The 27,986-nt window shown below is 33.1% G+C and overlaps 1 protein-coding gene across 1 annotated transcript; it reads left to right on the top strand.

The window, feature by feature from the left end:
• Nucleotides 1-466: 466 nt before the first annotated feature.
• LOC118179330 (uncharacterized) lies at nt 467-25,599 on the top strand. Its single transcript, XM_035348509.2, has 4 exons — nt 467-663; nt 5,434-5,710; nt 18,385-18,610; nt 23,248-25,599. The coding sequence occupies exons 2-4, from the start codon at nt 5,491-5,493 to the stop codon at nt 23,816-23,818; spliced, it is 1,017 nt and encodes a 338-aa protein (XP_035204400.1). The 5' UTR covers nt 467-663; nt 5,434-5,490; the 3' UTR covers nt 23,819-25,599.
• The last annotated feature ends 2,387 nt before the right edge of the window (nt 25,600-27,986 follow it).

Here is a 27,986-nt window from a genome sequence, read left to right as displayed (position 1 = left end):
GCGGAAAATGGTAAGTTTTTTTTTTTTCCCTACTACATCAGTAAGTTTCAAAGTCCTAGACGCGCGGTGGTTTCACAGTGCGACCACCACTCACAGAACAATGGGCAAGAGTAGATTTTTTTAATTCATATATTTGTCTCTAGGATCATAATATTCAATTTCTAGAGTTTTTAGTTAAAAAAATTATAAAAATAATATCGCGCGCGTCAAAGGGTTAAATGAATCAGCGAAATTAATCACGCCACTGTGTTGTAATTATAACACTTCATCCTATCCAAAATAAAGAAACCTTCACTTCCAAAAGCTATCACTTTCATTTTACAAATGCTAAATGAAACTTCCCTTACACATTTACTAACATTTCAATAAACGCCAATCAACCTTTTCTAAACTGAAAGCGAACGCATCATTTTTTTTACTTCGGATGTGATGAAGCGTCATAATCATAACGTAGTTGCATGGGGAATTTTGCTGATGATATTTATGATAAGAATTTTGTGAAGTTCTAAAACGTCAACAGCTTGGATCATAATCGGAAGGATCTTCTTAAATATAACTCCATCGGTCGTTGAAAAGATATTTATATACCTATTTTGCTGAGTAAATATCAAGTTGTTTCAGAAAGATCACCTGCAGTACATCTCATCGACATTCTTGATCACAGTAAGTTAATAAAATTATTTCTTAAACATGCATTCCTTAGTCTTTACGTAAACATAGTAGAGCAGAATAAGAAATGAAAGTTTGAAAATAAAATATATTGTGTTTCTGCAAGGTAACATAAAATCCATATGGTATATAAAATTTTAAGAAATTTATTTCTTTGCTATTTTATGCAAGCGAAAATTAATCTGGTAAGTATTTGATATAGTTTCTTTATTATTTCGTTCACAATATGAACTTTGAACTAAAATCTCTTGTAAGCATTGCAAATTTACGTTAATTGTAACTGCTATTATATTTAAGTCACATTTCGCATACTTTATTTTAACTCATTACTCACAGGAATTTGACACCTAAAATGTAAAATTTACTTTTTATTTGTATGTACTCACCATACCAGGTTTTAGCTTAATACTTTTATTGATGTGAAATGTTATGACTATTTATCTATCTATTAGACAGACATTATTCATTATTTTAAGATAATAAAATATTGCATTATAAGTAAGTTTTTATTTACTATAATAGAAGATACTCTTTTATAGTAAATAAAAACTTACTTATAATGAATAAAAACTTACTTATAAAAACTTACTTATAATACTATAATAGAAGTAATAATAATATATATATAATAATATAATAGTATAATAATTCATATATATATAATAATAAAGTAATAATAATATAATATAATAGTAAATAAAAACTTACTTATAATACTATAATAGAAGGATACTCTTAAAATTTTCTGTTGTAAAATGATTAAGAGAAATATTTCATTGCTGTTAAGAACATAAGATTTCAAATAAACTTCCATTAATAAGAAATTTGAGAAATTTAATCCTTAATTCATGAGTTTTTGTATTAATTATTTTTAATATTTATTCTTTATTCTTCAAATAAAACTTTTTCGAACACTGGGAGTAATTAATCAAGCTACAGAAGAAAGCAGGGAGAATGAAGACTTTACATAATTTTATCTACATATATCTAACTATTCTTATTACATAAATAAATAAGTAACATATATATATATATATATGCACAAATATATGTACACATGCAGAGACGGAGAGAGAAAGAGATACACGTTCGCACATGTATCTCTTATATGCAAATTAACCTACTAAAATATGTAATGCAAAACTAATTGTTAAATTATTTATAATTGCAATAAAGTGTTGCACTTATTGCAATAAAATGTTACAAAAGAATATGTAAAAATACTCTGTATATGGGATTTTAATTTAGCTCCAATCTTCAAACTAAAATCACTGTTCGAAAAATGAGCTAGTGAGCAACTTGGGTTGATATCAGAAATAACTCTTCCCACCTAATCCCCTAGCACATATATAATTTTTAATATTCAAAAATTTAAATGCTCACGAAAGAAACTTGAATGATAGATTTTAGGAAGGAATTTCTACCCATTTAAATGTCCATAACTACAGCGAAAATTCTTTATAAAATATTTAAAATGCACCGCAGTTTACGTATATATCACATACATTATTCTTTAATTTAGGAATAAAAAATGAAATTTCGACTTCGTGAAGAAAACTTGAAAAATTTGAGCGTCCTTTGTCCCCTTAAACTCTAGACAAGTATACTTTAGAATTGCCCCGCTTAACAATCGATTTGGACCCTACGGGAAGTGGTCCCCACCTTCGGAAAGTTTTAGATAGTTTGCTAAATTTACTTGTCATAGTGTCATTATACAACCGAGCATTGCTTCAGTATGCTATTTTTTTTTTTACTTTTGAGGCAAATTGATACTTGGGCGAAAGGTTTTCTATAAGATGTTACTTGTACTAGGCACTTGATTTCTAAATACTTGTACTAGGCTACTAATACTTGTACTATTTGTACTAGGTATTTGCTAGGCTTGAACTTGTATAACTGGCTAGGTATTGTGCCATTTTAACATTCCCCCAATAAAAATGCATCGATAGGATGGACTGCACAGTTGTCTAGAAAAAGAATACTTATCTGTTGTTCATTCAAATTTTTGCATCTAAAGAATGGAGAAAAGGAAAAACAAACTTACTTGCCGTCTATGCTTTACCGTTTACATAGTGTTTAAGTGAGAGTTTTTTTATGTTCGTGAAACAGTCTGGTTTATGGGATTTACTGTTTACATTCAACAGCTGTTTGTTACTTCCATCGCTATTCCGCCACAGCAGCACAATGAGTTTGTGCTTAGAATATTTTTTTTCCGCTTGAAAATTCTCCGTTATACTCCATAAACCATGCTAAAGAAAAGTCTAATCTTGTCTGCAATGTATATACACTGACTACCAATAAGTATTTGGACACCTGTGATAGAAAAGAAAATCTAAATAATTCAAATCAATAGTTGGTAGAGCCTCCACGAGAGGTAATTACAGCGTGGACCCTCCGGGGCATACTTTCCACAAGTCTTTGTATGACAGCTAGTGGTATTTTCTTCCACTCGGCTTGGAGAAGACATAGAAGTTCCTTCACCGATTTTGCACGGGTAGTGCACACCTGAATTCGGCGATGCAACTCGTCCCAGAGGTTCTCGATAGGGTTCAGGTCTGGACTCTGGGCAAGCCAGTCCATTCGATGAACTCCATTGGCACCATACCAAGCCTTGGTTAACGTCGAAACATGACAACTGGCATTGTCGTCCTGAAAGTAACAGGGGTCCAACCCGTAAAACTGCCACAACGTAGGAAGCACATTGTCATCCAAAATAGTGCAGTAGGCATCGGAGTTGAGCTTACCATCAATGGGGACAAAGGGTCCCAGCCCATACCAGGAGAAATACCCCCAGATCATAATTCCACCTCCGCCGAACTTGACTGTTGGCACAATGCATTCTGGCGAGAGACGTTCTCCAGGTAGACGCCAGACCCAGACCCTGCCATCCGAACGGTAAAGGGTGAACCTGGATTCGTCACTCCAAAGAACCCGTTTCCACTGATCTACGGTCCAATTTAGATGTGCTTTGCATCACATTAACCGAGCAGCGCTGTTGGACTTTGTGATCAAAGGCTTATGGGCAGCAGCACGACCATGAAAACCAAGCAGATGTGCTTCCTTACGGATGGTATTCATAGAAACAATTCTCCCGGATGCCTGTTAAAACTCCTCGCGGATGAGGGCCATCGTTGGGTGCGGTTTTTCCGAATTTCTCTGGACCGCATTCGTCGGTCTCTATCTCCCAGTTTCGTTGGTCTGCCGACTCGGGGCACATTCCGACAATCACCGCTCACCTTCCATTTCTTAATCACATAGGCCACTGTCGATTTTCGGCAGTTCAGATCGCTAGATATGTCCGTTAAGGATCGGCCACATTTGTGATAACCGATAATTATACCTTTCTCGAAATCAGAGAGCTCCAAACTACGAGGCATCTTGCATGCGACTAAAGCCGATGCTGTTTCCTACACGATATATACCGGCGGAGTCCGTGACATACCTTAGGACCGCAGATATCGTCATTTGCATAGGTGTCCAAATACTTATTGGTAGTCAGTGTATTGTGTGGCTTACCACATAGAATAGAGATGTCACATTTTTCTGCCAATTTCTTAGCAATCAGAGCGTACCGATCTTTGAATTTACTTTCAAAGATAAACATTGTAATAAAACTATATGCGTTTATATTATATGCTAAGCACTTCATTTTTGCTTTTTGACCTGACGTGGTTTCATCGCTTGCAATATTTAATGGCTGTGCTTACTTGATATCAGAGGAAAAGAATTGTTTTCATTTCTGAAAATTTCGACTGTTTGCAATGTATGAATTGCCACATTAGTCGATTTCCTTGTAGATCTCGTTTATAAAGTTGTTTTGTATTATTCACACGTTTCTCCTCAATACTGCTTTCTACATCCTCTAATATTTTTAGTCGTCGAGGCAATGTTCTGATATGTTTCTTCAACTGAAGCAATAATCGTAAAAATTAAGTAAACTTAAAACTCATAAAAGTAAAAATTAATAAGGATAAGCTACAAAAACTAAGAACAGTAAATTAAAGGAAACTTACAGAAATAAATTTATGGAATTGAAGTGATATTCGTAAATGAATAAAGCGTACTCGGAGCTGCAAGTCATGTGCAAAGTTTTACTACATTACAGAGTTGCCGGATTTATATTCCGAACAGAAGGTAACGCAAAAAGCAAGTCTAATGTTTAACTCACAACCTCTTCCAATGATCCATGCAGGAAAGTCTGTACCAGAAAAGTTAATAAGAAACAATTAATTAAACACTTAATATTAATTAATTAATTAATTAGTTCGTAAGTTTTGGGGCGGAATAAATAATGTTATTTATACTTGTAGAATTTCATTTGGGTTTAAAGGTGAACGGTACACGTGGGGATATGATAATTTCAGTAAGCATAAATGGAAGTTCTGTTGTACTATTTTTCTTAAGGGCTTGGGTGATTTATTTTTCAGACGACTGATATTTCAGTTACAGATGTCACCAAATTATGAAATCTGAGATTTTATATATAACATATAAACACAAATATATGTAGAAGAGAGATAGGTAGTTATTTCGTAATTCGGTAATATTTATTCTATTGCACTTCAGCTTAAGATCTGGATTCCTTGATAAATTTCATCCAATTTAAATTCTTTACTATTTCAACAAGCTTCCTTGTATACGTTTTAAAAAATCATTAAAAAGTAGCATTCATATGTGTTAATTGTATGATAATATCTCTTCTAATGAGCATTCTTTTTTAAATAAAAGATAAATAAAAGAATCGCAATTTCATTTTATTCCCAGATATACCAGCTTACACTTCTCAGCCTTGTGCAGAAAACGTCAGAAGTATATTAAGAAATGCTGATTCTTCTCTATGCTTTGGTATTCTTCACTATTTTCTTCAGAACAGCAGCTGGAGATTCTCCATTATTAGAGTTTGGTTCATGTTCAACGAAGTGCCAAATTAGCTTGTCAGACACTTCTGCTTCTGGAATATTTCCACCACATCAATGTTCTTGTTCGCAGAGCTGCGCAATTTATGGAGATTGTTGTTACGATTCCCCGTATCGAACTGAAGGTAAGGAGTGATCAGTCTTTACAAATTACTATACTGCCCGCTATACTCAAAGACTAAAGTGATGTTGGTGTCTATAGAAATTAAAATATCATTATATGTCCGAAATACAAAAGAGAGCAAATTGCCGGTAGTATGATAATAAATAAATAATGTTTAGATAAATGTATAGTATTTTAAATTACAATTCACCATCGTTATCATTCTTTTATGATTATGACACTCGTGTTATCCAGCTTCAACTCCTATGCTCATCAGCTTGCGATATGACGGAGATCGGAATAACGGATCATACTAAATAGAACAAAGGTGCACAAGTGCAATAAATAGCATCTCGTTATTGCACAAAGGAACTTGGAACCAACAGATGAGTGACTTAAAAGTTGAAAGTTTACCCGAATGCATTCTTTGTGTTCACACTGGAGTGTAAGCATTGCATATGTCCTAAGCAGTTTCAAGAAGGCGACTACTATTACCAAGAATAAAGCATTATTATTAAAATTAATACATCTTAGCAATTCATAGTTTACAATTTTATGCCCCTTATGTTTACAGATTTGAGTTCAAAGCCTCTTATAAGGCTTAGAAATTTAAAGTTTTCAGTTCTATGCTTTTTATGCAAAAATGGGGGCAATTTGAAGCGAGTCGATAATTTACAGTCAAATGAAGTATTCAGGGAGCACTCACAATGAAGGATTCATATAGGTATCAGTTAAGACGTAGATGCTTACTGTATAGATGTTAGATACTGGAAATTTTGATGCTTTTACCACTTACATATAGGGTAGCCAAAATAAAAGAGGCTCGCGTGTTATTAACAACATACAGACAATTCACTCGTTTACTGTAAACTCAGAATACAAAATAGTAAATGAAGAACAACGTACTGAACATTGAATAAGTCAATAGTTCACAGGAAGTACTGAAACTGTTCATCATGAACTTCGATACATGATTCTGAACATGTTTCTGAAAACTTTTGCCAATTCATTTGGTGTGATTTCCGAAATCGCATTGCAAATGTTTGTTTTCAGTTTTTCAACAGCCTGTGGGTTGTTAGTGTAGACCTTAGCCTTTAAAGTACTCCACAAATAAAAATTGCAGGTAAACAGATCGGGAGATCTGGGAGGTCATAATCCTGCTGAAGCTGTACATTCTTTTCAGAAAGCTTCATAGACGTATCGCAATGAAAACAGCTAATTATGCATCGTAGCGCCATATGTTGCTGGAAAAACGTATACTCTCGTTCTCGCTCCGTTAGCTGCGTGTTGAACGGTTGCAACAATTCCCTTACATACACTTGAGAATTCACGGTATTACTCGTATTAAAGAAAGTGAGGCATACAATCCTTGGCCTGAACCAAACGTCTATTTTCAAATCCTGCAAAAACACTTCAAAGCGTTCCTTGGTACTGTCTGTTGATCAATAACGTGAGCTTTGAGAGTTCAAGTAACCGCTAAGGTGAAACCATACTTCGTCTGTGATGAAGTAAAGATTTGAATCCAGATAATAATCAGCGACATGCGTGAGTAACCATTCGCAATAGAGTTGTAGTTGTGCGTAATCAGTAGGTTTTGATGTTTGGATCACGGTTATTTTGTATGCTCGCATATGTAAGTGCTTCAACATGTTCTGGCATGACGTTCGTTTGATGTTTATGCGGGACGATGGACGTCTAGTTAATTTTCTTGGACTTATTACCATAGTCTCTTGAATATGTTCGATATTTTCCAGCGAACAAACTTTCTGTACGCGGTTAAGTTTGGCGTTAGCAACTGAACCTGTTTCTAGTAGTGTTCTCTAGTAGTAGCAATTTCTACACAATACATTTTGCAGGAGCAGCTGACTCTGGATATTTTTATCTTGAAATTCTCATTTAACTCATTAAACACTTTTTGATTGAAAAAGGCATTCTGCGGAACTGTATTCGCAACAAACTTTCAACTGACTGCTGACAACGCAATACTGATGACTAAATGGCCTTTCGACATCACGTCACCCCCGCCCGAGCTCCGGTCTAACGTCAAGAAGTAATAACATTCAGATAGCTTCAAATATCACATTAAGTATAACATGGAGCTTTTTTTTTGCCACGATGTATGTTTTTATCGCTTAAAGTATATAATTTTCAAATGTTTGTTGTATTAACATCGCATTTTGTTCTATGCAGATTATTACGCCCAGCATATTGGATTACTATTTTAATACATATGGGGTTAATATATCATAGCTGTCAATCTTAAAGTAGGAAAATCCGGGAGGTTCTCACGCCCCAAATCATATCATTTTGAAAGAACTCCAAATTGTCTTAAGCTCACTTTATAATGCATTTCGGTTATTCAACTATTAGTAACATGATTCTGATGTAAAATACATCATATATAATTAGATAATATCAAGTAGTAGTTGAGAAAATCCTAAGCAGAGAAGAAAATCCATTGATTACCAAAGCACTTTTAAACACGATGAAAATAAAATTAATAACTAATATAATGCATTGTGCGGATGTATCATATATTGATGTCGAAGAAAATTAAGTACAACTATTAATTAACTAAACATTGGCTGAATCTTTACATAAGGTTCTGGTTACACCCCTCTTTAGATATCAATGAAAATTTCTAATGAAGTTATGGAGTAAACCATAAATAATAAACGGTTACAGCCGAAAACATCGCGGCAAAAACACCGCGGACGAAAACGTCGGGGAGAAAACAAAGCAAGGCGAAAACGTCGTGGTACAAAATATCGGGAGAAAAGAAAGCAAAGAGAAAATATCGCAATTCTATAACATCGTGGTACAAAATATCCTGGTCAAAAATAAAGCGGTTCAAAAACTTCGAAGTTAAAAATTATCATCGTCGAAAATATCGCGATAAAAAATAAAGTACCTACAAATCATAGCATGGTGATAATATCGCACACATGCGTTTATAAAATCCCATTCTGACATATTATGCAATTGACATTCGTCATAACTAACAAATCGACATCCAAACAATTGATTACACGCTATACAAGAAAATGTTAGGGATACTTTAAGCAGAAACGGAAACAAAACAAAATATAATTTTCACTGAAACAATATCAGATTAATAAATGTGAAAGAAAATGATTTGATAATTAACTAAGAAATTTTTTAGAGGTAACCTCATGCAATTACTTATCTTTCTTTTTCTAAGAATTTTTAAACTGTATTTTTCATAAAGAATTATCAATAAAACTTTATAAAAAGGTTAATTTATTAATGACCTTTGTAATTATATACATTTAATTACTTATGTAAATTTAAAATTCTATTAAGTTCTATATGTTGCATTAGTTTTCTACTCATTTTCAATTTTTCAATGCTTATGTTTCCTTCTTATTTCTTCAGTAAAAATTTATTAATTCATTTAAAAATATGAAATAGAGAAGTAAACGAATCCCTCTTTCCTTCTTGCCCTCCTAAATCATTATGAGAAAATACATTTACAACTTTTAAAACCTGAAAACGCATGCGTGCGATGATTTGTAGGTACACTGCTTTAAAAAAAAAAAAAAAAAAAAAAAAAAAAAAAAAAAAAAAAGGGCCTTTTCTATATCTCCCGATCTACTGGGCCGATTGACAAAATTCAAACTGCGTTTTTCATGTCTCGAAAGCGTGACTTAGGATATATATTAGATTTATATATAGCACTATTCTAACATAGGTATTTTGACACAAAATCGGACTTTTTCTGAAATAAAATACCAATTTTTTAACATATTTCGATTCTACGACTCAAATTACGCTTAAATATGAAATTTTGTAAAATTTGGAGCAAAATTTACAGAGAAATTCACAAATTTATGTTGGCACTATTTTGTTAGTTTGCGCCAAGAATAGTTCACTTGGCGAACTTCTTAATATATGGCAACCTAGTTTCCTTTCCCGTGAGAGGAAAAAAAGACACCATCGTTCCTTTTTTCCAAATAATATTCTTTATATTGTATTTTTAATTATAACTTATTATTTTAAGTAATTTTTTCTTTTTCGAATTTCATTTTAATTGTTTAAGTTGCATGGTTTTTTTTCGAATAACTGTTTTAAAAATTTCTATTTACCTATTCGAACTGCGTAAATAAAGGTGCAGCGTTTATTTATTTTTTTTTTTCAAATAGTTTTCTTTATATATATTTTTTGTCATAGTTATTATTTTAAGTAATTCTTATACTTTTATTTTAATTGTTTGTGTTGCATTGTCTCTTCAGATAATTGTTTTAAAATTTTCTATTTATTCCTTCGAACTTAAATATATTTATTAATATCAATTTTCCAGAATTTGATTTTATTTATTTGAACTGCGTTTCTTTCGGAAGAATACTTTGTAACCCAGACTACGATGAGTTTGAAAACTGCATACTATATTAAAAGAGAAAATACAGTAAAGCACAGTTTTACACGCTTTTCAATGTTCCGTTCAAAAAAGATATATATAAATAAGAGAGATGTATAACCGACATTTTAACTTAGGATGACTTGCATAAACTGCTTTAAACAGTTTTATTATTGTGCCCATTGCTTTACACAATTTTATCCTACATTTGGTTTCTTAAATGTTATTCATATTTTAGTCAAACATTTTATTTTTGAAATCGTAAGAATCAAATATCATAAGATTAAAAAGTTTTAAATTTAAAAAAAATACAAATACTAAATTTTACCCAAAAATTTATTTTTTCTCTCTTTTTCTTCAGGCATTCTACTTTATTCTTGCTCTTTTTCTTTAGGCATTCCGCAAGTATATTAAAAAGTATCCAACTTTTCGAAATATCTTGATATTTCTGACAATCATTTTAAATAAAGTTATCGCCTTCCATTTCATAAAGGCCCACAAACGGCCGAGCGGGAAAGTCGCTGCACACTGGTAGTTCACTCCGGGGTTCGAATCCCGGTAAACGGGCTGGTTGCATGGGTGTTTTCGTGGATTTTCTCATGTGTACCGTGTATGCCAGCTGGTTTTCCTTTGAAAGTTCTTCACAAAGGCATCCTTCCTTTTAGGCAGATAACCCTGCTTTGACGTAACTTAATAATCCAATTCAATCCATTTCATCAATATTTGGTCAGAGCCTTTATCAGTCTTTAGAGGTTAAACATTTTGAAGGTATGAGATGAAAGAAAAGACTGGTTTCATCAAGAGGTTTTGGTTTATTTAATTATGACAAAGCACACTAGGGCTATCTGCCTAAGGGGAGGGATGGCTTCGTGGAGGACTTTCTAAGGAAAACTGGCTCGCATACACGTTACACATGGGGAAAACCACGAAAACGCTCATGCAGCCAGGCTGTTCGCGGGATTTGAACCTCGGACCGAACTACCAGAGTTCAGCGACTTTACCGCTCGGCCGCTGTTTCATCAGGAGGGAAAAAAAACGCCTTTAGGTGACATTCACATTCAATACTGGATAAACTCCTGAATCTTCAAATAATTCGACTGAGAAAATCATGGGATTCTCCATTTATGGTACGATATGATGTTCTATAACGTAATTTAAATTTATACGACCATATAGTATAAAACCAGTCGCTCTTCACTTTAATCTGCAATGATATCGTTTTTGTCTTTTCTGATAACACAAGCTCAATTGATGGTATTTGCTGGTGTACACGCCCAAGTGTTTTCTCTTTGAACGCCTAAATTCTTTGAAGTAACCTGAAAGTACTATATTCAAAATCGTCCAACTTTTTTAAACATCTTGGTATGTCTAGGAGCCAAATTTTCCCTGCAAATTTTTCTTGCTTTTCTCCTTAATTTTCTTCTTTCCTTCTACAGTTATTTTAAGTGCTCACACAAGAAAATTAAGATTTTTCGATTGCTAGATTTTCATAAATTTTGCATTCTTGTCAATTTTTTAAAATATCACATGCATCAACTGTGTCTCAGCTGAAGGCAGCTTTTCATTTTCTAGACATTTTAACTATAAACAAAGTATAGAGCAAAGTCCAAAGGATAAATATTTTAATTAAAAGATTTTTTGCTAAATGACAAAGAAATAAAACAGTCCAGCAGTGTTTATTCTTCACCACCGAGTAACCCGATTCTTATATCGGCTGAAACAATCTAAATCGTATTAAAGATCGTGTTTTTTTATACAATCTGTAACGCGAGGGAAAAATTAGCTTCTTAAAACATTTTTTCTAAGAAGATTAATAAAGAAAATTATATTTATATATATATTTTTAAAGCTGGGACTTGAACCAAACTGTCAAACTTTTAAAGATTAATTTACATTGTGGTTATAATTAAAGTTCCAATTTGAAATGGTCATAAAAGGAAAACTACCGGACCAAATGTTATCAAACTTGGGAATCGTGTAAACGAAGTTATGGGAATTTATTTTCCGCGGAAAAAAAAAATGAGTTCAAAAACTCACCACCATGGGGAAAATGGCGCTGTATACAATATTGTTAAATGAAATAAGACACGAAAACATCTGTTTAAAATGCGTTTAATATTTTCCGAAACGTGTTACAAAGCAGATTCAATGTAGCGTCCAGCATTTTCCGAAAGTAAGTTAAATCCTGTTACTGCATTCTCGACAGCAGCTCTTAGCATATATCAGGAGTAATGTTACGGACATGTCAGGGTATCACATTTTTCATTTCTGCCAAATTGTTTAGATTATCACCATAAACAGTGCTTTTGAGATAACCCCATAGCCAAGAGTCACAGATGTTGAGGTCTGGTGGGAAGAGGGGAAGTGTTGGCGTATAAGACTTTCATTCGTGAAATGTTGCCTAAGTAACTGTGCGACACACGTGAGGTGGGGCCCAGCCCTGCATAAAAATCGTAGTATCTAAAATGCCACGTTACTGCAGTTCATGTATCACGAAACATTTTAACATTGACTCTAAGTGAGCTGCAATCACAGTGGTCCAGCTGTCGACTGCTCTTCAGAGAAAAATGGTTCAGTTATAATACTAGCTGTCATTCAACACTAAACGGTGTGGAATTACTGCTATGCATTCGAATGCAGTAGGAGAATGCAATGGAACTAGATAGATAACATGAGAGATTTCTTTGGCCCAAATCGATTAAAAGCGTTTTGAATCAGTATCTTCATGTTTTAGTGCCGAATTCAGACTTCAAAAATTACTAATTAGCGATCTGTAAGAAAACGATTTCCAGATTGTACGCACTTGTGCGAGTGATTTGCGATCTCACATTTTCTAATCGCTAATTCGTGATTTTCACGGACGAATTTCTCACTTACACGGATGGCGCACTCGACTTTTATCGAATTTAACGCCTTTAAATGGTAATTTGCCTACTTCAAAGTTTCTTAAGGGTATACAACATATTAAACCCGTGTAACAAAAGGTTAAGTTAGATTCCGACCCATATTTCGTTTAACAATATTGCATAAAGCGCCATTTTTCCCTGGTGGTGAGGTTTCCAACTTTCTTTTTTTCGCAGAAAATAAATTCCCATGACATACATGGTTACAAAGTTTGATAACATTTGATCCAGTAGTTTTCCTTTTATGACCGTTTCAAAGTTAAATTTTAATTATAACCACTCTGTATATTATTAAATTTTAATTTGAAGCTATGCGTTATATGTATACCATGCGTAAGATTTTCGCTTTTATGGAAAAAATAAAGAATCGAAGCAAATATACTTAGGATATTAGACCAAAACTGAAAAAATTTCCCCTCCCTCCGAAAAAAAATATTGAAACTTCGACCATGAAAAATATTGAATTATCGAAATATTCAATTTGACTTATCTTCTAAGTCCTAGTTCCGATAACAATTCCGTCAAAAATTCCGAATTACTGAAGCTGAAGTAAAAGGTTTAGTATATATTCACTGTATGTTAATAAAGTAATAAGAGTGTAACAAAAAATAGATTATAGAATTTACGCTGATGCAACTATTTGTCTGAATGCATAACATGTAATGGAAGAGAAGGCTTGTAGAGATCTGTTTTTGACATGCCTATAAAAGTATATGTCATACTCCTTTTGTCTCTTCAATGTCAAAAAACTTTCCTTTGAGAGGCCTTTAGTTTTGAAGAGGAAAGAATCATAAGAAGACAAATTTGAAGAACATGCAGGACGATTCAATACACATACTTATTTTCGGAACACAAGCGGTTCTCCGACTGATTATTGAATAATGAAAACAAGCATTGTCATGCAATACAAAACATTTGGAATAAGTTTTCTGACTGAAAACGTAAGATTAAAAGTCATCTGCTTAATTCACAGCCATTTACAAGTCAACAGCTCGGGCAATAGCAGAATTGTTTTGATCCTGAGCCTGTAAGACAAACCTAATATCACTGGATTTAAACACTTCTTTAATCTTCCGAGAAAGTTCCTTCTTTAGCTCATATTCCAAGAATATTAAGTGAATACAATTATTGCAAAAGAAATTGAATATTCATTTGCACTACGGCTTGGTAGTTTACTAACAAGTTAACAAAACTTAAATTCTGCTTTTTGTGTCTAAGAATACAACAATATTTTAAATATTTACAAATAAAATATTAAATTGGAGATTTAATTGGAGCCTCACCAGTTGCCTGGCATTTGAAGATTGTTAAATACTAGTTGTTTCTTGCGAAGTCTAACCCAGGCTGCATGGTTGGTTTTCATAGTTTTCTAGGTTCTCTTTACAAAGGTTCTCTATGAAAGCATCTTAATCAAATAACTCCCATGTTCTTTCTATGTTCAAATAACCAACTAACCTAGTTTAAGCGAGATTTCCAAGGGAAGTTACTAGCAAAACCAAAATACTCATTAAAAATCATGTAGCTTGCCAATCGGGAGTAACATGAAAGATACGGCGCCAATAATTGAATTGCTGTTACGGTACTCTGTTTCTAAACTTAGATGGTCATTCCTTAATTAAATGGCCCACCAGCGGCCGAGCGGTAAAGACGCTGATCATTGGTAGTCCGGTTCGAGGTTCGAATCTCGCGAACGGGCTGGCCGCATCTGCGTTTTCGTGGTTTTCCCCATGTATAACGTGTATACGAGAAAGAACCTTAGAAAGTCCTCCACGATGGCATCTTTCCCTTTAGGCAGATAGCCCTCGTGTGCTTTGCCATAATTAAATAATCCAATCCAATCCTTAATTAAATATAATTGATTTGTAACTTCTACTGTAACTGACGGTAAGAATTGAAGTGCAAATAAATAATATCGTGCGCAATCGTGATTAATAAAAAATTTAAAATATTTGCATAGAAAAATATTTGCATTCAGACAGAAAGTTTTTTGAAATATTTGCAATTTTTTTTATAAGAAGGATTTATTAATAACCGTAATAATTACTTATAATATTACTGATGATTAGGATTCAGTTCTTGACAATTACATTCTAAATTAGAATTTTAAGGATATAATGAAAATACGCTACGCACAAAAATACATTTTAGGATAAAAATGAGTTGTTTTTTATGTTTTAAAATTTCTTAAATTCATTTAATAAACATCGTATCCTCGTTGTTAATTGAATCCTGAATGTTGGGTGGCGTTTATAGAATTATTCTTACTTGTCCACAGAATCTGCTGACTTATCCAGCCATTAAGTAGCTGCAGATCATTTCTACATAACCATTGAACTTCCATTAATTCAGTCTCTAGAGGGCTGTATGTTTATATCATAATTTGACTTTTATAAAAATGATTATTCTAAATATTATGTTTCTATAAAAATATACTGTGCTTTAAAAATGTGGATGATAGTATCAGCCGCTCTTTCAGCCACTTCAAAAGTAACAGTTTGTTTAGAAATAAATTATGCAGTTAATGTCATAAAATTCAAATAAATATCAAACGAAAATTCTCAGTTTTAGACAATTCGATTTAAACGAAGTAAAGTAGCAGACGATAAAACGCCGAAGGTAAAAATTTACTCTTATTTTTTTTAAAAAAAGGAAGATAGAGAGAAATTTTAAAAAAATAGTTAAAAATTTGAATAATATCATCTATAAATTAAAAAAATAGCTTTTCATATAGCATTAATAAATATTTATTACGCTTCATTGAGGGAAAAATTTTATATAATTAATTCTCCGTAAAATCTTACTTGAAATTTAAGGTTAAAAATAGCTGTGGCAATTCACTGTAACAAAAATCCATAGACCACATTTGGCGTTATTATCGCTCAAAAAAAAAGATGCCAAATTTCAAAACCCGAAAATATGTAAATTCGTGTATATCTTAGAAAATTTTGAATAAAAAAGTCTAATTTTTTGCAGATATGCTTAAGAATACACCTACTTTAAGATGATGGTAAAAATTTTATAGGTTATAATTCAAAATTTTTTTCGAAAAATTTATAAAAATTATTTAAAAATAGAAATTTAAAAAATAAAACACAAAAAATGGATAAATTTTATTTAGAATGAACCTAAATTTCGAAATGTGAGAGAAAAAATCAAAAAAGTTTAATAAAAAAAGAGATATTAATAAATATTTGCCAAATTCAATTAACATTGAGGAGCTAAAATTTTGAGAGCTAATATTTTAAAAACTACTCGTACGATTTTTACAAAACTTGGTATTCTGGCATAATTTGAGACGTAGAATCGAAATATGGAAAAAAAAATTGGTATGTTATTTCAGAAAAAGTCCGATTTTGTGTCAAAATACCTATGTTAGAATAGTGCTATATATAAATCTAATATATATCCTAAGTCGCGCTTTCGAGACATGAAAAACGCAATTTGAATTTTGTCAATCGGCCCAGTAGATCGGGAGATATAGCACTGCCCCCCCCTTTTTTTTTTTTTTTTTGAGCAGTGTACTTTATTTTTCACCACGATATTTTTAAACTGCGAAGTTTTTGAACCGCTTTATTTTCGACCACGATGTTTTGGAACTGCGATTTTTTTCTCTTTGCCTTCATTTCTCTCACAATGTTTTGTTCTACAAAGTTTTCGACCTGCGTTGTTGTCTCCGCTACGTTTTCGTCCGCCATATTTTAGCCGTGATGTTTTCGGCAGACACCAGATAAACCACATCCACATTCATACAAATGGAAAGATTGTCCGTATACAGTACAACTTTCGAAAACGGTTTTAGGTGCTTAGATTCATAAATAGTTGGTATTTATGATTCTTTGCTTTCTCGTTACAGAAATAAATCATTCTGGGCGCGAGTTCTCATAGAAGAAATAGTTACTGGAAAACTCTGAGTCGAGCTGTAGAACTGTGTTATTAGCCTCTAAGTTTAGAAACAGAGTACTCATGCCATACTAAGATATCCTTGAATGCTACAAGGTGGATCACGGAAAATTAATCTTCCTCTGGCGTTACTATGACAAGATGAACAAGCAAATTAATTGCTTTCATTCGCTCATCCATAAGTTAGGCACATGTTGGAAGTGGTTCCCTTATTACGTCGGAGCAGTTTGTCTGATGCTGCTTACAGTTCTTCAACCGAAAGAATATTTCATTTCAGTTCAGATGTTGCGGTTAGTGTTCGTAATGTTTTTATTGAGTTCATCTAAAGTATGATACTGCTTTAAATTTCTACACAGAAAATAATCGCCCATCGAGAAGTCCGAAGAGTATGGTGACCATAATCTCTCGCTCACAATTCGCTTTCCCAGGAAACTCATTAACGTGTTCTCCGTAAACCGTGGTTTTGCAAGGGTATACCTTGGAAACGATAATGAGATCTTCCCACAGTCCCATGCGAAATGCTAGTTCTCTGGGACTGTTATGACAGTACCTATCGTTAAAAATGTAGCTATTCTGGCAGCAAAAGTTTATGTTATTAATAAAATCCCATATCTTTCTGTACATTTTTGTGAAAATCGCATTTTGCTGGTGTCTGTACTCTTCGAATTTTACTGAACTTTTATTTTTTCTGTTACTTTTGGATCATCGTGCATATATATATGATGAAATGTTTTTTGTCGATGGCAGAAGACATTACTGTTTCCATTCTGCTGAAAAATTTTCAATCGGATGCAGAAGATATTGATGAAGTAAATTTATGGTGATCTAGGTTTCACAGCTCATTTCCTTTATATATGTGTCGATGAAGAGGTATACACAACAAAGAATTCATGCACATATTTCAGATACTCATATTATAATTATATTGTCATGGTGACACAAAGCGAAGCAGCAGATATAAATTTGACAACAAAGGCAAACGAGAAAAGGAATACTTAGATTCGAACTGGAAGGTTAAATTAGGGCTAACTCAGGTTTAGTTTGAATTCATTCCTATTGGCTAGTTTAGATTTTAATTTGTAAATTTTAATTTTGTTATTGGTCCTAGTGTTGTCTAAGTTCATGCATAATTACCATTATGCAAGACTTATATGACAAGATTAATTTTGAGATTTTTAGAATTGATTGCATAAATCTGAATAGATTAATTTTGAGATTTTTAGAATTGATTGCATAAATCTGAATAGATTAATTTTGAGATTTTCAGAATTCCACAATTTTCAGATATTGAATTTAAGCATATAAGAGGAAGAATATACAGAATATACAGAGAGGGGAAATAACCAAATAAAAAATGAGACCTAAGAAACTATAAATTAGAATTAGTTTTTTATGTTTATTATTCTTCATCTTGCATGTATATGTGCAAAACAGATTATTGTTTTGAAGCTAGGTATGCATAGTACGTACATATTAAATATCTTTTGAAAAACATATCCTCGAATTTCATTACAGTTAAGAAGCCAAGAAAGATAAGCTGTCTTCAAGTGCACGGTAGCGGCAGTTTTCAAGCAGTATCAACTTGTCCCTCAGAAATGAATGAAATGGAGTTTGGCTGTACTTCTGGTATTGGTCACTTACCTCCTGTAACCAGTAAGTCTTCTGGTCTGACATACGCAAATATCTTCTGTGCTTTTTGCAACGAAGATTATAATTTGCATTATTGGAATGTCGAACAAAGGTAAGAAAATGCTTTGTACTTTCGGATAAAATTTGTAGAAGATATTTTAGAAATATGGCCGTGAAGCATGAAGTGATTTTACAGACAGTCTAGGATAAGTTGGATTAAAAAATATCCTAAAAATTGAAGAAGTTAATATCTTAGTCTTCTTACAAGGAAATCTTTCGGACCTCCTAATGACAAATGTCTCGAAACTTTTAGGGTTGATTAAATAGTGAACAATGCTGCACCCCTCTGAGGATCCACCTCGGCACATTGGAGGGCCGGCAATGTTCCAGACGGGGTGAGCCCCCACCAAGTTACTGGAGGTTTTAAAACATGGGGGTCATGAGCAGTTTCTTAGTGACACATTCAACATCAAATTCACAAAACGGTTTTCTCCAATGGCGGGCACTTGCCTATAACGGCATTGGCCACTACTAAGGCCAGACGTGGTGGCCATTTTACTGTGGAGGCACCTAATAGGCCGCCACCGCTACCTCCTATGAAGGGACATACAATTTTTGCATCCCCTGCCTTCTCTGAGGTTCGAATCCAGGATCTTTAGTATCGCAGTCAGGCTTCCCGAACCACTATACCGTCTGGGCGGCAACTCACAGAACATACTTGGTAGTGAGCAGGCTGCTTCGGCTTGGAGATGCTTGTAATAGGGTCTTCATGTCGGAGCAGGTATATATGAGTTTCTGGCATGCGCGTCTGCAATATTTGCAATCCGCATATCTCATCATTCGAGGGGTGGTCTTCATGCGTGAAGGTTGTGTGCTCTTGACGCTAATGCTTGGTATTAACCACATGCTTTAGTGTGACGTCCCTACTTCGTGCTACGCATTTCTCGCTATGCCAAACAAACATAGCTTAGTGTTAGTTGATCAAGCTTATGCTGTTCTGTTTTGTTTCGGATACTCGAAAAATAATAAGTATGATAAAGAACTATTTCAAGCTCTTAAAAAACGTGGATGATTTTCGACAACAGATGAAAGAGCCAGTAAAAGCGGCCCTTCGAAGTGCAGAAAACATCTTCTACGCCATCGTAAACTCTGAAAATTTAGTGAAGATCGCAATTCTATGATCCGAATCATGCTAAGATATTTTCTACGGATGTTAAGTTCACGATAGAACTTAACCGAAGAATAAATATGCGAAGGAATAAGTTATCAGCGAAACCGTTGGCTGCTACTCCTCCATGCAAGAAAGATGACGATGGTTGGATTAAGCCGACAAAACTGCTAAATTCACTCCGGTTTCGACTCAGTAATTAACTATACATTATTTAATTTAAGTTTTTCGTTTAAGAACAATCGTTTAAAATAATCTAAAGGGGATTTTAAATGCTCTTTTAAAATCCCCTTTAGATTTTTTTACACAGAGAGCAGTCACAATCCGCAGAATGCTGCTAGATGATTACTTATTTAAATTTTAAAGCATTATTTTGTGCACAGGTTCTAAAACCTCCTGTAGATTAAAAAGCAGAGTTTTTTAAACATATTGATATTAGTTAAGCACAAATATATAATAGCCAAACCTTCACGCATTTGAAAATGCATTTTAAACGCTAATGAAATTGACAAAGGATTTGAAAACGACTTTGTAAATTATGCAATGAAATTGTTAAAACGAGAAGAATTTTATATTCAACATTAAGAAATAAAAAAAAAATAAATTTCATATCTTTATACACCTAATTATTTTGGCATGTACACTCCCTGAAGAATGTTATTTTTATTTTTATTTCATGATAAACTTTTAAAATCTTTATTAGTTTTTTCAATTTAGGATTTTTCTTAGTTTGATTTATTTTTAACGAGATTTATGTTTCTAAAATTTGAATAAATCTGTAAAGAAGAAACAACTTAAATTAAATAATGTGTAGTTAATCACTGTAAAAATGAGAAATATGAACTGCTCATTTTTATATTCTATATAATTCCGTCAGGATTCAGTATTATTTCAACATTTAATGCAATAAGTTATTAGATAATTTGAAATTTTACAGTTCATAGATCAGTTATTCATCTTCCAGCAACATCTATTTTTCAGGATACGATTGAGTGTAAGGGTTTAAATCGAAACATATGCATCCAAACTCAAGGATGTATTTCATACTGAAGAAACAAACTAATTTTTATATGCTATTTACCTAACTAAACTTCAAAACTGCCTAAAATACTCAACCGAAATTTAACTTTCTCCAAGAAGATATAAATGAACATCGTTATACGCATTTTAAGATTTCTGATAGTGTTTTTGAGATACGGGGGTCACTCTAAATATGCGACGAGCCGAAGGTCCTTTCGAGAGGTTGGTGGTAACAAATGAAAGGTGGGAGAACCTCGGGCACATTATCCTGGGATGTTTTTCTTCAAAATTGAAAATTGGGGTGAGATCCGAGCAAAGTAGTACTATCACCTGTATGACGCTTAGGGCTCTTGCCAACGATAGGTAAACACAGTATTATAAAGAAAATAAATATAAAGATTTAATTTAATTCTACTTTACTACTACGAAAGACAGTGCTTGGCATAGTTAAAAAGTTATAGAGTCCACTTGTCTAACTTTTGTGTGAGAACTGGAAGAGTAGTAACTGCACAGAAGAAAAGTCAAAAGTACCCCTTTATTAGACTCTTTGAAATTTACAATGCGTCAACTCGATACTAACACATTACGCTCTCTTCTTGGGCGGTAACTGAAATCAAAGAACGAAACTAAAAGTTTGAATACATGCACAAGTCGTAGAAATAAGCTACAGGCCTCGGATAATTCCTGTTTCTTAAACACGCTTTGAAAATAAGTGGCAGCAAATAAATGTAGTTATGCCACGTAAAACCAGCAATAACTCCGGGAGTACAAGCTCACGCAACGGAGGAGACGGCAATAGCCTAACTCTCTCTAACTTTCCTACTGAACCTCAGTTTTTAAACTCTTTTCCCAAGGTAGAATTTGCATTCCTTTACGCGGGCTACCAAATTTAAATATTCTGGCATTGACAATTAGGGGAATGAATGCTTATAGGAAAGAATAACAAATTAAACAAAATTGGTTATTTAAATTAAATATAAATCCTCGAAAGATGGTAGGAAAAGACGGTATTGTTTGCATGAGGAATCCGTTTCGGTAAAATGTAACCACATTTCTGGTGCAATTTCTTTATTTTTCCTATGTATCTTAGCACCAGTCCATTTTGCTTTGCTTTCACTGGGCTACAATTTTACTCGTAATTTGTCCAATATGACTGATTCTGAAGGTGTTTAGGCTATTTCTTGTTGAATTCTTTTTTCTGTGGATCTCTAGTAGCTCCTCCACATCTTCAATGTTGACTTCCAAACTCATGGTTTCGTCTAGACACTCAATATCACAGATAACAAAAAAAAAAAAAAAAAAAAAAAAAAAAAAAAAATCCTCCTTGTCAAATCCCTTAAAATCTCTGCCTACAATAATATCTAGCCATAATTTTCACCATGCTGAATTTATGAATTTATAGTCATCTAAATCACTTGTAGCCATCCATTTTATGCAGTGAGCACGTTTCCTCTTCATCAGTTTTCTTCCTGCAGCTGAAAAAGAAGGTTCTGTTGAACCTCCAAAACTATAGCCCTGCAAATTTGCGCTTATTCTTGCTTAACATTGTTCTTTGATTTTTTTGTTTATAATTATAGCTTTATCACTGATAATTAGATTTATAACAATGCATGCTTTTTAATTTCATAAAATATGTGAAAGAAATTTAACAATTTGTCAATAACTTAGTTGGTTGGTGTCGTGTTCTTTGAGAAGTCAAATGGATCCATGAGTGGAAATCACTGCTTTTGCCAGTTCCACTATCTTTTCACTATATAGCTAGCCTTGAAAAGGAAATTCCTTTAAGCTTTGCAGAGATGTAAGTATTGCCGAAGAGGTGAAGACGTGTTCTGGAGAAATCTCCGTTTCGGGGCAGTTTCTACAAGTTCTATATGATCCGGTACCATCTTCATTAATTTTCATTCCTCTAAAATGGCGGGTTTCCAGTCCAGTAACGGTCTTTATGATTTCTTTGTTTGCATCAGTCTCACATATCTGATGGTCTATATTTAATGGTCAATGACGTAATAGGTAATTTACACGTCTATTAATTAGATTTCCAACAAACGGTTGTTATCAGGAAAAAATGTAAACCAATAAGCGAGAGACGCGGACCAGGCTCATGTTCCCACGTAAATCAGCATCATAAAACTAATATTCCGATCAAACATTTCCTTTCGTAAAGTAGTTTAAAGGAAACAATAGGATGGCAGAATGTCCTTTCAAATGTAATAAATTTGTGTTATTTGACAGTAAAACTGTCTTTTTAATGGATTTCGGAACTGAGCATAATATTCTATTACAGTTAATAATATAATGAATATAATAATAATTAACCTCATAGAGGCGCAATGTTCTTTTTAAAATTGTTGCACTTTTATAGGAAGATATTTTTCTTTCACCTAAATGAGTAACGTAAGAATATTCCTGATTTAGCTGACATTTCATTTTTTTCTCTTAAGTTACTAATGCCTGTATCTGAAAGATAAGGTTCTTTATATATGTGCTTTGAATATAATTTGTCTAACGCAATGTATGATTACAATTAATCATTAGGTTCTATTTCCATCTTTTTTATTCAGATGTAAAGAGGAAAACGAATCAAGGTCCATTGATCAGCACCAGAATCCCGGTAGTATGGTTACCTCTCAGACGCAGCAGCATTGCGAGTATTACGCTCATAACGATGATTTCACCTTTCTCGACAATTTGGAACTCAGATCTTGCAGTTCGACTGACGAAATCTTTCGGTGCTCTCCATCTTGGAGAAATTATTCTGTATCGCAGCTCTGCCACTCTTATTCAGACCCTGTTTATATAAATAATAAGCTGTACAAGAACCTGCATTGCGCCGAATGCAATTACGAAATTTTGACATCGGCCAAATGTCAACCAGCGATTGTCGAAACTTTGTTAGCTGCAGGGATGAATGCTACAGAAATTTATCAGTTGTGTAAAGAAGGGAATTTCATTGATTGCTTAAATTATATACATGACTCCGGTCGTGGTAAACCACTACCTTTTCGTTATCTATTCAAAATAAATGAAAAAATGTGTATACCGAAACCTGGTAAACTCTGTTGTGAAGGAGAAAGATTCGATCCGCGTTCTGAAACCTGTCGTAAAGTGATTCATTCTTTTCGAAGGGGTTAAGATAATCCCTTGATAATACGATAAATAACAACAGAAGACATTATTAGCAAGCTTTACTTGTTTTCTCTTGTCTAGCTTTAAATAAACAATGATTCACAATTTAAGAACGAACTGACTAGCTAAGAATTAATTAAGATACAATAACACGCCGACCAAATATCAATTCAGAAGTAAAACAACAAAAATCAGCGTTGATTAGCTTCTGAATTGATATAGCTAAGAATTTCTCAAAATACCCTAAAATATTATTTTCATTGAAGAAGTATTTAAACTAAAATAATCATTGCTTCCAAAATAGTATTTTTAAGAATTTTTATTAATACAATTCCCATTGAGAATTGTTCACCAGACATCGAATACATTAAACAAAAGGTTAAAAAAGCTGAACACTGCTATTTATATCCGGTATGAAATCCTAGCAAACGAGCTGGTTGCAAGAGCGTGTCCGTGACTTTCCCATGTGTAAAGTGAATAAGAGCCAGTCTCGCTTACAAAATCTACCCCCAAAGCGTTGTTTCACCTAAACACATTTTCTTCCAGTACTTTGCCATAATCTTCATAAATAATTCAGGGAAAATCTCAAATTGGGCAGTAAACGTAAGCAATATACTTTGTAAATAGTAAAGTTTATTAGTTAAGTATTCCTCATCAAAATTATAGCTAAATTTCCACATTAATTACATTCACTAAGGTAATTATTATATTATCTATAAAATTTACATTCCATCGAGTTATAATTTTTAAACTATTGAAATTTAGGGAAATGCCACGTCAAAAATTTCAAGCAAAATGTTAGAATGCGAATGGAAATAAGTTTGAAAAGAGCTGTATCTCGCCTACAACAGCTGTCAGTTATTTATTTATAGTCGTATTACATTGAGCCCCCAATAGTGAGCGTCAGAGATGACTATGAGGAAGAGGATTAACGATGATTTGAGAGCTGTTCTGGAAGTAATGCCTCACTCCTTATCTGTTCTTGTAATCCTTGACTACCAACTATGAGGCGGTTCAGAGATGATTTATTTTTTAAAAAATTTAGAAGTAATTATGTTAAAATTCTATTTATTGTGAAATGATGAATTTACATTTGAAATGCATTATTTAGTAAAATTCCACAATGAACCCAGAGATAGCCACAATGAAGAGAGAAAAATAACAGGCAATCTTATTATCTCAGAGCCAGAGATAATAAGATTGCCTATTATTTTTCACATACGTAAATGATACTATTCTATTTTGCAAGCAATACCTACAGAACAGAATAAAATTAAAGTGCTTGTTCTTTCCCTATGTAAATTTATTCATATAATTAAAAGCGTTAAAAGAACCTATGACAGTAAAGTCAAGTTATCAATTTCACTTTGTTTGAATAAGAGAAATCATGTGAGGTTACTTACATGATAAGTAACTTATCATGTATGTAAGGCTTAGAGTAAGGGAAGTTTCTGTACAAACTATTTCTAAGAAACACTGGCCCTTTTACGTTACATGTTTGGAAAATCATAAAACCATCCATGCACTCTGGTAGTTTCTTGAGAGTCGAATTCAGGTCTAACTAACAGTAAATTCAATTTGCAATTATCTAAACTCATATTGAGAACAAAGATAAAATCAGTGTGAAATATTGGAATTTTCGTTGTTGTGCTTTAGTTATGTTATGTTCGAGTATATACCATATATTAATCATTTTAATCAGCTAATTATGTTTTTAGATTTTTAGATTTTAGATATTATACTCTTTTCGAATAAAATGTTTATTCATTAAAATTTGTTGCATTATTGTTGCATCTATTTATTTATTCTTCAACATTTTCCTATACGCGCTTATATTATTTAACAAAAGTACCTTCCCTCCTGCAATTAAACTTGATAAGTTAAAGGCGTTACTGAACATGAATCATTAATGTAAAATCTCATATGATGTTGTTGAGAAATACAAGGCAAATATAAGAGTGTTGATTACCTAAAATTACTTAATTCTCACTTTAGCACAAAGTGGAAATAAGAAAAAGCAATTTTCTTCCTAATTTTAAACATTATAAGATTAATATTTCAAATTAAGCAATTATTATGATTTCGATCTTTAATATAACTTCTCTTTTCTGTATTAATCTCCAAAATGCACATGAGTTAGCGAGTATTTAAAATAAAGTTTACGAACACTTTGATTTTGAGGTCCCTGTAGTGAGCCAGCTTTGAGTAACATTTATCTTATGTGAGCCAGCATTTAGTAACATTTAATTATGCAGTCCTTGACTGCTGTTCAACTTTTGATTTGACTTTTCTAATTAGTTGAATCACCACGAGCTGGGGCTTCACTATTTTGTCATTATTTCAGGCATAGAGATAATTTGCTTCATTATTATAAGGGTTTTGGATGACTTAACATTACCAAATCAAGTACAATTCTACAATATAAGTTGTAATGATGTGAGTAATCTCAGATTCTGTTAAGCTCGTCACTTTTCTAACACAAGCAATTTTCAAAGTTCTCTGCAAAATTATTAGTTAAAAATATAGTACAATGATTTTATACAGTTTCAGTGGCAGTCACTGAAATTGTTAGAGACTTCTGCATTTAATCTTTCTTCCTTCCATCTACCTTTTTCAAAGTACTTGGATGTAAAATTAGATGTTAAGAAAAAAACAAGTGAACGAGAGCCAGAACAGTGCTTGTTAATATCCGTATTATTGCTCTAATGATGACACAATATAACTTCTCACATTTGCTCTGATTTTAATGACGTTTCATACAATAAATTTGCTGAAGTTATTATCATTTTGCTAGATTTTAGGCTTTACTGGGCTGCCCGACAATGTCTAATGATCTAAATTTTGAGATACAGGTTCAGTCCGAAAATACTAATATATATATATATAATTAAAGGGGAAATTCTATTAAAATTCTATTATTTAAAATTTTTTATTAAATGAAATTAGTTGTGTACGCGACAGGACATTTTTGTGATTTCGATTAGTTTTGATTTAGGCGTTTTGTTAAAATGGAATTTTTACAAGAAAAACGTAAGAGTGAACATACTACGTTTAAACTTCGAAAATTGTGGCAGAAAAATTGCCTTCTTGAACCGATCCTGAGAGATTGCAAGTGTTGTTGTGGCAATTCATTGACAAATTTGAGCGCTTGGACAGTACTCAAAGCAGTGTTTTAGAACAAACTAAAGGAGCTGATTTTGAGAACGAATTTAATACGTTAGATATATAGATATATGGTAAAGCTTTAAAGATGGAAAAACGTCAGAATAAAATCGGACCGTTGAATTTGCAGAACGTTCTACAAATATTGCTTCAGTTTCGATTTCGGATGCTAAAGAAAATAAACACAGGAAGTGTACTAAACTTGAACTGAAAAAAATTCCCTGAAGATGCAAGAGAACGTTTAGGCTTTTGAAGCCAGTGCTCCAAAATTCATGAAGATGCGGATATTGTTCCAGAAGATAAGTTTTTGTACTTAATCCAGAGTGCAGAACTTAAGAGAAGACCTTCTGGTGCAGATTTACGTAAGAGATTTGATTGGGCTTATTACGAAGAATGCTGCAGCAGGCAGAATGGCGTAAGACTTAGGAGTACTTTACGTTTAGTATAGAAAGTAAATTACGAGAACTAGAAATCTTAGGATGCACCAAAGAAAACCGTTTGCTGATTTCTTGAGAATTTAGTATTTAGTGTAGTCGTGCATACCTGAGAATATATTACGTGCCTGGGAGTGGAGTAGAAACTCCGAAGAATGACAGTAAAAGAATTCTGAAAGAACCCTTGAAAATCTAATGTGCTGTTTGAGGCCTGAAGTAGAATCTGAAGAAGTGATACGATTAGCTTAGTCAGGATTTACTTGTTCTATAAAACATGTTAATAAAAGCGTTATATCAGGTAAATCAGATTTAGCAACAACTGCCGCGCTGGTAAGCACAAATGAAACCATTAAAGGTAAGCAAAATGTTTGTATATTCTGTGGTAAGCCTCATACGAGTTCTAATTGAGACACAATAACACGCCGAATAAATACTAATTCAGAAGTCAAACAACAGAAATCAGCGTTATACCTACAAAATTTTCACAGGACTAGTTTCGATGGTTTTACCGAACCATCATCTTCAGCTGCAAAACCGCAAATGAACAAGATAGGAAATAATGATTAGATAAGATAAGA

Source organism: Stegodyphus dumicola, chromosome 9 (assembly GCF_044657685.1).
Source record: "Stegodyphus dumicola isolate Sdum_Otavi_A_Nest chromosome 9, ASM4465768v1".
Lineage (NCBI taxonomy): Eukaryota > Metazoa > Arthropoda > Arachnida > Araneae > Eresidae > Stegodyphus > Stegodyphus dumicola.
The sequence above is the reverse complement of the archived record's forward strand: the minus strand, read 5'-3'. Positions and strand labels throughout refer to the sequence as shown.

Bases quoted from the DNA above. Each gene is read 5' to 3' on its own strand.
- LOC118179330 (XM_035348509.2), top strand. From the start codon at position 5,491: ATGCTGATTCTTCTCTATGCTTTGGTATTCTTCACTATTTTCTTCAGA. The intron at 5,711-18,384 runs GTAAGGAGTGAT...ATTTCATTACAG, and splicing joins TTCCCCGTATCGAACTGAAG to TTAAGAAGCCAAGAAAGATA. The intron at 18,611-23,247 runs GTAAGAAAATGC...TTTTTTATTCAG, and splicing joins TATTGGAATGTCGAACAAAG to ATGTAAAGAGGAAAACGAAT.